At 35.0% G+C, this 9,772-nt stretch overlaps 3 protein-coding genes across 3 annotated transcripts; all 3 read left to right on the forward strand.

Moving 5' to 3' along the window:
• Positions 1-3,076: 3,076 nt before the first annotated feature.
• LOC125217033 (copper transporter 5.1-like) lies at positions 3,077-3,888 on the forward strand. Its single transcript, XM_048118857.2, has one exon. The coding sequence runs from the start codon at positions 3,235-3,237 to the stop codon at positions 3,661-3,663; it is 429 nt and encodes a 142-aa protein (XP_047974814.1). The 5' UTR covers positions 3,077-3,234; the 3' UTR covers positions 3,664-3,888.
• A 1,625-nt stretch (positions 3,889-5,513) lies between these two features.
• LOC125212726 (uncharacterized) lies at positions 5,514-7,119 on the forward strand. The gene is made up of 5 exons (XM_048112965.2): positions 5,514-5,977; positions 6,088-6,358; positions 6,515-6,610; positions 6,694-6,761; positions 6,860-7,119. The coding sequence occupies exons 1-5, from the start codon at positions 5,628-5,630 to the stop codon at positions 6,975-6,977; spliced, it is 903 nt and encodes a 300-aa protein (XP_047968922.1). The 5' UTR covers positions 5,514-5,627; the 3' UTR covers positions 6,978-7,119.
• Positions 7,120-7,535: 416 nt separating this feature from the next.
• Positions 7,536-9,000, forward strand: LOC125210912 (uncharacterized). Its single transcript, XM_089068806.1, has 6 exons — positions 7,536-7,727; positions 7,793-7,890; positions 7,985-8,312; positions 8,483-8,578; positions 8,689-8,756; positions 8,867-9,000. The coding sequence occupies exons 1-6, from the start codon at positions 7,536-7,538 to the stop codon at positions 8,979-8,981; spliced, it is 897 nt and encodes a 298-aa protein (XP_088924932.1). The 3' UTR covers positions 8,982-9,000.
• Positions 9,001-9,772: the final 772 nt, after the last annotated feature.

Consider the following 9,772-nt stretch of genomic DNA (forward strand, 5'->3'; position numbering starts at 1 on the left):
AACTGGACAAGCAATAGACTAGCCACATCATCAGGCACTATTAAAAAAAACAACTAAATTTACGGAATTAAACACAAAATACAGAAATAAATTTACGACACATATACGGAAAAATTAGTTAATATTATTTAAATAAAAAAAGTACATTAACTAAAAAAAAAATTACATAATTAAAAAAAAAAATCTGGGCTTCCACACACAAGCCCCCGCCCCACTCTACTCTTCGTCGCCGTCCTCGCCGCCACCCGGGACCCCGGCATCTGAGCCCGCGTTTGATCCCCCCAACTGTGCTTGCATATGGATTGATTGGAATTTCTTGAAAGCGTTTTAGGAATGTCTCACCGAGAAAGATAAACTAGAATTTATTTCCAAATTCAAAATATGTAAAGGAGTATTTATAACTTAATTGATATTCAACATAATGTAAGTTTGAGTCCTTCTGTCGAGTACAAGGTCACTAGGTGATATATGAATTTCTATGCTGCTTCAATGGAATGTACATTACTTTTTAGGCAAGTCGGTTCCATCACAGTTGAGTCGTTTTTCCATTTTAGGAAGTTCATTCGTAATTGAGTCATTTCCTTATATGTTAAATTCAGGCAACACGATGAGCAAATAAATATGTGGCAATCCTAAATCGTAGCTCAGCATATCGATTAAGTGCAGGGGAAGGCTTCCGCATCGCGTGATCATCTGGAGAAAACCTCACCCTATTATTGTACTTTTAAAACACATTTAACGAGAGCTAAAAATAAAGAAAAAAAGATTAATTTTGCCATTGAAGTTGAAAGAGGTAAAAAAAGTGAAAGAGAACTTCAAATGAATTAAAATTATTGTCTAGATAAACGACTCTTGTTCAATTTATTTTTAAAAATTACCACAAATTTGCATTATGGACTCACCATAGATCAAATTTACAGCTTCACTATTATTTTATAAACTTGCAAACTCATTCCGTCCACAGATTAGCTTTTTTCTTTTGAGCAAATAGAGATATAAAAGCATGATCGACATTCCATTGTTTTTTTTAAACAATTTTTCTTTACATTTATTAACATTTGTATTATACAAATAAGCTCCTTGGCCCAACTTCAGTTATACCTCCGTGGGAAAATTTCAAGGGCTTTCTAAACTTTACACTATTTTAATTGGGTCATATATGCATGGCCCTTTCTTAATTTTCTCATATATGCAAGGCCCATTCTTAATTTTGCACTATTTTTAATTTAAATTATTAATTCATGGAGTTACATTTTTTAATTTAAATTATTAAATTATGTGTTTTTAATGCATCTTAATATCAAATAATAATTTCAATTATTAATTATATTTTATGTAATTTTTATTTTGAATAATTAATTTATGAATTTAATTGTGATGATTATATATATCTCAAATGAATAATGTAAGTTAAACGTTTTGACTTGAGAGAAAGTGTAATTGTGGCTTAAGACTAGAATGGAGAAGAATGATGTTGTGGAGAAAAATTATGTAAATGTGTTCATTTCATCATTTGTAATGATCTACTAACTAATCTAAGTAAATTGTGTAATGTCAAATGTGTACTACACACATTACGATCATTGTACTACATGTAACATGTTAGAAAATGCCAGGTTGAATCTGTACACAATATTTAACTAAAATCCATTTTTAAATGACGGAGGAATAACATAAATTATTATTTTGCATAAAGGATAAACTAAAGGCTACCTGAAAAAATCAATGGCTTTTATAATATTGATTTAATCATTATATTACATGCATTTCGACTTTTAGAAATTTGATTTTGACTATATAGGCCATTGAAAATTTCGAGCTCGTCAATTTTTTTTTATTGTTACGTTTTAAGTTGCATATAATTCGTTCAGTACAATATTTTAATATTCATGTCCAAAAGTTTATATTTTCAGATTTTTAAATTGAAAATATATTTTCTATTATAATACTAACATTTGGTATACTTTTATAAGTCATCGATAGTTAAATCCGCCAAACAAATTCATTGCCGAATAATTCTTAGTGAATCTTATTCAATCTTGAACAATTTTATGTGGACCAATTTAATCTTCATCAATATTATTAATGTTGTTTTCTTATAAATATATAGTAACATTATTTAATTGGGACGTTGGCATCTAATACACGAAACTTTAAAAAAATTGGGTTTTCCCACGAACTTTAAAATTGGCAAATAATATCACGAACTTTACCTCTGGTTTGTTTTTTCCCACGAATGAAAAAATTCCCACAAATAATATTATGATACGGATTTGTTTTCGTAATTTCTCGACAACAATTTTGAGAGCTTCAAGTTTTTCAATCTTTGAAGATAGTTTTTCTTGAAGCACACCCTCCAATAACATGAATTTTTTCATTCGTGGGAAAAAACAAATCGGAGTTAAAGTTCGTGATATTATTTGCCAATTTTAAAATTCGTGGAAAAAATCCAATTTTTTAAAAGTTCGTGATATTAGATGTCAATATCCCTATTTAATTCGTCATCTACGAATAAATATTTGATTGTCATATTAAAGACAATTTCACTGAAAAAAAAATCAATAAGAAAGTAGAAACTATTTCTCAACTCATAATTTTTTCAGAAGATTTCTAAAATTGTGAGACGAACTAAAAATACTCTCTCCGTCCCACATTTGGCGTCACTTATTGTTATGACTCGGATTTTAAGAAAGAGTTGAAGTGTGTAATAAATGAAGTGAGACGGTGGAGTGTGTAATAAATGAAGTGAGATGATAGAGTTGGTTGAAGGTAGGTCCTTTTGACTTTTGATTTTTGTTTTGATTTATTTTAACGTAGATAATGACATTTTTATGTAATTTTGACGAAGAATGGAGTAAAATTGTATGACCAAATATAAAAAATTCTAAAAATGACTCTTAAACTGAAACAAACTTTTATGGTAAAAAGTGACTCTTAATCTGAGACCGTAAACCCTAAGGGAGTACTGTCCAATTGATAAAAAGTAGTACAGTAGTACAATACAATATAAAACCCAAAAAACAAATAAATAAAAACAAAAATAAATATCTGAAAACCCAATCATCGTTTCCATAGAATCCAACGCTACCTAGAAAAAAGGAATAAAATAATTCCAATCCATTTTTCCAAACAAAAAAAACCAACCCAATCCCCACCAACTACACGAAATCAAACTCTGCAAATTCCCCCAAAAAACAACAAAAAACCCCCCAAATTCCTCCTCCATCTGCAACGATGATGCACATGACCTTCTACTGGGGCCGAAGCGTCACCATCCTCTTCGATTCCTGGCAGACCAATTCCTGGCCGGGCTACTTCCTCTCTCTCCTCGCCCTCTTCCTCTTCGCCGCCTTCTACCAGTACATGGAGGAGCGCCGCCTCCGATTGAAGCTCCTCTCCGCCGCCAAGCCCCCTCCTTCCTCCGCCGCCGAGGCTCCTCTCCTCAGCAAGCTCGGCGGCCGCCGCTGGGGGCCCTACCAGGTCGCCGGAGCGGTCCTGTTCGGGGTCAATTCGGCGATCGGGTACTGCCTGATGCTGGCGGTGATGTCGTTCAACGCCGGCGTGCTCGTCGCGGTGGTGGTCGGGCTCGCCGCCGGATACCTGGCGTTCCGCGGCGGCGATGAGGAAGTGGTGGTGGTCGACAACCCCTGCGCCTGCGCTTGATCTGGATTTGGTGGTGTTGGAATCGATTGAGATCGGATCGGCTCTGATTGATTTGGTCTTTTTTTGGATTTCGTTTGTATTTGGCGATTTGGGGATTAGGGTTTCGAGATTGTATCCTTTAATTTATCACGTGTTTCTTAATTTGAAGAAATCTGAATTTAGTTTGGATCTGTGTAATCATGGAGTAATTTGTATGGGGAAATTGTGTATGATTTTTATGCATAACTTATGATACCATTATATTGTTGGAGAAAATGAATTTTAAATATGTGCTTCACACTATATTATTTTCGGGTAAATTGTGCAATTGTTCAAGATTAACTTGTCTATTGTTCAAAAATCAATTGATCCCAAACTATTCGAGATTGATCCTGTGAGGTGAATGAATACTGCGTCGCAATTTCTTAGCCTTAGCTATCCGAGTTAAGTATTAGTCTCTATCGCTCTGATCAAAATTAAATCAATCTAAAATTATTCGAGATCAATCTAGTGAAGGAATGACGTTATCGATTGTCCTCTATGGATTAAGCAATATGCTCTATCTATCCATCTTCTTAATATGGACTATGGAGTACATGGAATTCAATCTTATTTGATATGTACATCAGTCTTATTTCTAAATTATAATAAAAGTATTTAAGTAAACTCAAATTATCAACTTCTATAAAAGAAAAATCAGTGTCAATTTTACGATCTCTGAAATTTCAACGTCGCTCTCTAGATTTCAGGGCCTAAAAGATAGATGTATGATATTTTCTAATACAAAGTCAATAGTTATTTAAGTAAATATTTTTATTACTTAATACATTTTTTTACTATTAATTACTAAATGGTACTCTATATTTCGCTCGGCAGGAGTTTCATTTTACTATTTTGGTCAGTCCACAATAGAGTTGGCGAATTTGAAAACTCAGAGTTCAACAGAAAAAAGCAACTCCTACAACGGTGGGAGGAGCCTCTTCACGGTGGCGCTGCTGTTCGAGCTTTAGAGCATAGCAGGGAGGCCTCACGTTGAGCATAGGTTAGTTTGATTAGCCACAAGTAGTAGCATATGCATTTATTTGTGTTGTGAAAAAATGATGGTGGGAGTTGTGGTTGTATTAAAAAAGTGGACGTCTTATGAGGCATAGATTTACTAAAGTAAAATAATAAAAAAGTTGCATTAGCAATTTATACCAATAAAATATAGTGAAGCTAGTTGAATTGAGACGAATCAATATGCCTCGACAGCTCATATTCTCATTTCCTTTTCAGTGATGTTTCTTTTTAGCATTCTAATATACGATCACATAATTACCTTTCTAAATAATTTATTTAGACAACCAACCCACTTGAATCCATATTAACCTACCCCCTTTTTTTCCAATCAATTCTAATTTTATGCCAACTAAATCCATGTTATTGCATTCAAGTCCACACACAAATATCATAGTACACCATTTCGTCTTGTAATTGCAAAGCTAGAGATTTTGGAGTAGTAAATAATTGCTTTGAAAAATTAAATAGAATTGTGTATTATAATTGTTATTTGGTTGGATACATAAAACCCAATATTTATAATTTCGTGAAGAATTAATCTCGAATAATCCCGAACTAATTCAATTTCTAAAAAAATTTAATCTTTTGCAACGGACAACCCTTTCTAAAATTAACGGTGTGCAAAAATAATTTTTTTGAAATGGTAGAAATTAGGATATATAGTATCTGGACTTTAGGCCAATAATTAAATTGACCACACACACATTAAGCAATTTGCAATAAATTATGCAGCTGTGACCTATTTATGGTTGGAAAGGAAAGTGGTTAAAATATTAATGTCTGTCAATTTATGGAACTCACTCTCTTTTTCTCGTGACATTGAATTCTATAACTACTAGAAAAATTTCAACGACACAGCAATTATTATTTGCTTACAAAAATTCCTCAGCTCAAATCCCATTTTTCTTCAATTTTTCCGGCATCAAATGGTGGTCTCTTGTTTCAGCGTCATCTCCCTCGTCGGCGGCTTCCTCCGCCGCTCCATCACGGCGGCGGGCCTTTCCTCTCAGACGGCCGACATCGACGGCGACACCGCCATCCACTACTGGGGCCCGCCCGCCCCCACCGCCAAGCCGAAGCTCGTCCTGGTCCACGGCTTCGGCCCGGCTAGCATCTGGCAGTGGCGGCACCAGGCCGGCTTCTTCGCCAAAGAATACGACGTCTACATCCCCGACCTCGTATTCTTTGGCGAATCCTACACGCGGTCTCCCGCCCGCTCCGAGGTTTTCCAGGCCACCTGTCTTGCCAGACTGATGGAAAACCTCGGAATCACCAGGTCAAAAAAGTCAATTTTTTTAGTAAAAAGTCAATAATAATTAAATAATCTAGTACATGCTACATTTGATTATTGTGATGATATATTATTAAGTGTTGTGGATTTTATAGGTACTCGGTTGTGGGGACCAGCTACGGCGGGTTCGTGGCGTACCGGATGGCCGAGATGTGGCCGGAGAGGGTGGAGAAGGTCGTGATCGCGAGCTCCGCTGTGAACATGAGGCGGAGCGACAATGTGCGGCTGTTGAAGCAAGCCGGCGTGGACAAAATCGAGGATTTGTTGCTTCCGGTCACAGCCGGTCAGCTGCGGTCGTCGATCCGATTCGTCGTCTCCCGGGCCCCGCCCTACATGCCCGACTTCGTCCTCAATGATTATATTGATGTAAGTTGACCTTTTAGTACGACATCTTATATTGCATTTCGATGTTTTGTGTCATATGTTTATTCAATTTTAAGGGAAATTGAATAGAATTAGCCATAGTAATTTGTCATCATTTAATTTTCTACTATAACATTAATTTATAATCTATGTTTTCAGAAATTGTATTCTGAAAACAGAAGAGAGAAGCTGGAGCTTTTGAAAGAGTTGAATATTGGTAAAAATGAGACTGTAACCTTATCTCCCCTGTCACAGGTTAGTATATTCTAATATACAAATTATTGAAATGGATTTACATATATTCAAATAAATTGTTTTTTTAAATATCGAAAATTCAGGAAGTATTGATTGTGTGGGGAGAAAATGACCAGATATTTCAGCTGGAGAGAGGAGAGGAACTCAAGAAGTATGTATTCATTCAATAATATTCATTGTCACATTTATTTAATGTTCACATGAAATATTTAAGGCCATATTTTTATAATGTGATTATTAATATTGCAGGTTGCTAGGAGAGAAGGCCAGATTACAAGTCATAAAAAAGGGATCACACATTCCTCAACTGGAACACCCAACCCAATTCAACAATATTCTCAAGAATTTCTTACATGGGTTGTCATAGATCTCCCTAAAGTTATAGTAATTGTGTTATTAGTTTGAGAATGAACTAAATATAAAAGATTATTGTGGTTTTCCATATTGGATGAGATTGAGCCTTATAAAGGTTGTTTATTTGAATAAATAAAGTTATCAGTTCAATCATAGTTCATACATTTGATAATTTCATAGTACTGATAAAACTCAAAAGTAATTCTTTGATTATTAAACCCAAATAGTTGACATATTTATCATTTCCTCCAATTAAATAAGTATACTGTATGCATACTGCTACAATACTACCACAAGTTGCAAGGAGAGACAATATTAAATAATTCCACCGGCATAAATACACCTTATTTGTATACTATAATTTTAACAATATTTAATGAAATTTGTAAAAACCAACTTGCTACATTGCTTTCTAGAATCATACGTCAGTTTATAAAAAATCTTAATGTTTCAAACTAAATTGTTTGACTACAACATAATTAATGTACATAATTTAGTACTCCTAGTACTAAAATTCCTCCGCAGTTCAAATCATATTTTTTTTCAATTTTACACAACCAAATCATCGATAATGATCACCTCCTGTTTCAGTGTCATATCTATCGCCGGCTTTTTCCTCCGCCGCTCCATCACGGCGGCGGGCCTCTCCTCCCAGACGGCAGACATCGACGGCGACACCACCATCCACTATTGGGGCCCACCCGCCCCCACCGCCAAGCCGAAGCTCGTCCTCATCCACGGCTTCGGGACGAGCTTCGGCCCGGCGAGCATCTGGCAGTGGCGACAACAAGCCGCTTTCTTCGCTAAATAAATACGACGTCTGACCTCGTATTCTTCAGCGAATCCTACACCCAGTCCCCCATTCGCTCCGAGGTTTTCCAGGCCACCTGTTTGGCCAGTTTGATGGAAAATCTCGGAGTCATGAGGTAAAAAAAGTCAAAATAAAAGTCAATTTTTTTAAATAATAATAAAATAATTTCGTAGACGATAAGACTAATTATGATGGATTATAATTTATAGGTACTCGGTTGTGGGGGTCAGCTACGGCGGATTCGTGGCGTACTGGATGGCGGAGATGTGGCCGGAGAGGGTGGAGAAGGTCGTGATCGCTTGCTCGGCTGTGAACATGCGGCCGAGCGACAATGACCGGCTACTTAAGCAATCGGGTGTGGACGAAATCGAGGATCTGTTCCTCCCCGTCACGGCCAGTCAGCTAAGGTCGTCCCTCCGATTCGTGGTCTCCCGGCCTTCGCCTTACATGCCCGACTTCGTGCTCAATGATTATATTGATGTAAGTCGATCTTTTAGTGTGACATCTTATATACTATATTGCATTTTGATGTATCGGGTCATATTCTTTTCGAAATCTAATATCCAAATTAAAAAAATTAAAATGGAATGTCACAAAATAAAAGAAGTGTAATGAATTTATGATTATAAGGATTAAGTCTTGAAATGAAATTTGTAACTAACATTAGCCAAAGAGTTTTTAACATTAATTTACTATCGGTATTTCAGAAATTTTATTCTAAAAATAGGAAAGAGAAGCTGGAGCTTTTGAAAGAGTTTAATAATGGAAAAAATGAGACTGTAACCTTATCTCCCCTTTCACAGGTATGTGACAAATTATTGAATTGGACTTACATATGTTCAATTCATTTTGTCAACTAATTTCTTGAACGATGTGTATTTTAAAAAAATTACTCCTATTATTGAAAATTCAGGATGTATTGATTGTGTGGGGAGAAAATGACCAGATTTTTTTGCTGGAGAGAGGAGAGGAACTCAAGAGGTATTATGTATTCATTCAATATTTCATTGTTACATTTATTTTATTTCCACACGAAATAATTAATGCCATGTTTCTTTAAAATGTGATTATTAATACATAGATTATTGCAGGTTGCTTGGACAGAAGGCCAAATTACAAGTCATAAAAAAAGGATCACATATTCTTCAACTAGAACAACCAAGCCAATTCAACAATATTGTCAATAATTTCTTACTTGGGTTGTAATAGATTTGACATCAAGGTAGTTGTTTATGCGTAAAGTATGATTAAATTTCTCTAGTTATAAAATATAAATATGGTGTTCGACTTGATGGATTGGATAAGATTGAGTCTTCTTATAACATTGTTTATTTCGATAAATAAAGTTCAATACTTAATCTCAGGATAATATTATGTACGATTAGTCTTAGCTTTTTCACGTGACAATATTAATCTCGAATAATCTCATGTAAATTCAATTTACGGCAATCTCGGGATGACAAAGTCTACCCGTATTGCAATTGACCAAAATGAGAGCTTAACCTTCTCACCCCTTTCACAAGTAGTAGTACTCTATAAATACTTTTCTGATTTTCTCATACTATATTTTTGTTTATTATTTTTGAAGAATTAGTCGTTCAGGTACTACATATACTACTATAGTCATAATTATAGTGCCACTTGATAGTCCATATTACATAATGATAACTACGTTTCTTGTTACCAAAATTAAATAACCATTATAGTAACAAAAGTCTTATTTGGACTACTTCGTCAAGATTTTAGAATTAGCTAGTACTAATTAGGAAGTAACTTTGACATCCCATCACATTAAAATGCAGCAAAATATTTCTGATTGAATTGCTTCAAATTTACATTGATCCAAATATTTCCTTATTTTGTCATTTTTTCATCTTCACCAACTTCTTGAATTGATATGTAAGTTTGTTCGGAAATTCAAGAAGTGTTGATTATGTGGGGTGAGAAAATGACTAGATATTTCTAAGGTAGGAAGCAAATGAAGTATGTATTCACTC

Source organism: Salvia hispanica, chromosome 3 (genome assembly GCF_029641045.1).
Source record: "Salvia hispanica isolate PSC_SH4W2 chromosome 3, Shi_PSC_v1, whole genome shotgun sequence".
In the NCBI taxonomy this organism is placed as follows: domain Eukaryota; kingdom Viridiplantae; phylum Streptophyta; class Magnoliopsida; order Lamiales; family Lamiaceae; genus Salvia; species Salvia hispanica.

What these genes read in the sequence shown, in the direction of transcription:
- LOC125217033 (XM_048118857.2), top strand. Translation starts at nt 3,235, where the DNA reads ATGATGCACATGACCTTCTACTGGGGCCGAAGCGTCACCATCCTCTTC.
- LOC125210912 (XM_089068806.1), top strand. Translation starts at nt 7,536, where the DNA reads ATGATCACCTCCTGTTTCAGTGTCATATCTATCGCCGGCTTTTTCCTC. An exon ending in GAAAATCTCGGAGTCATGAG is followed by an intron (nt 7,891 to 7,984) that starts GTAAAAAAAGTC and finishes TATAATTTATAG; the next exon opens with GTACTCGGTTGTGGGGGTCA. An exon ending in CCTTATCTCCCCTTTCACAG is followed by an intron (nt 8,579 to 8,688) that starts GTATGTGACAAA and finishes TTGAAAATTCAG; the next exon opens with GATGTATTGATTGTGTGGGG.
- LOC125212726 (XM_048112965.2), top strand. Translation starts at nt 5,628, where the DNA reads ATGGTGGTCTCTTGTTTCAGCGTCATCTCCCTCGTCGGCGGCTTCCTC. An exon ending in GAAAACCTCGGAATCACCAG is followed by an intron (nt 5,978 to 6,087) that starts GTCAAAAAAGTC and finishes TGGATTTTATAG; the next exon opens with GTACTCGGTTGTGGGGACCA. An exon ending in AGAGGAGAGGAACTCAAGAA is followed by an intron (nt 6,762 to 6,859) that starts GTATGTATTCAT and finishes TTAATATTGCAG; the next exon opens with GTTGCTAGGAGAGAAGGCCA.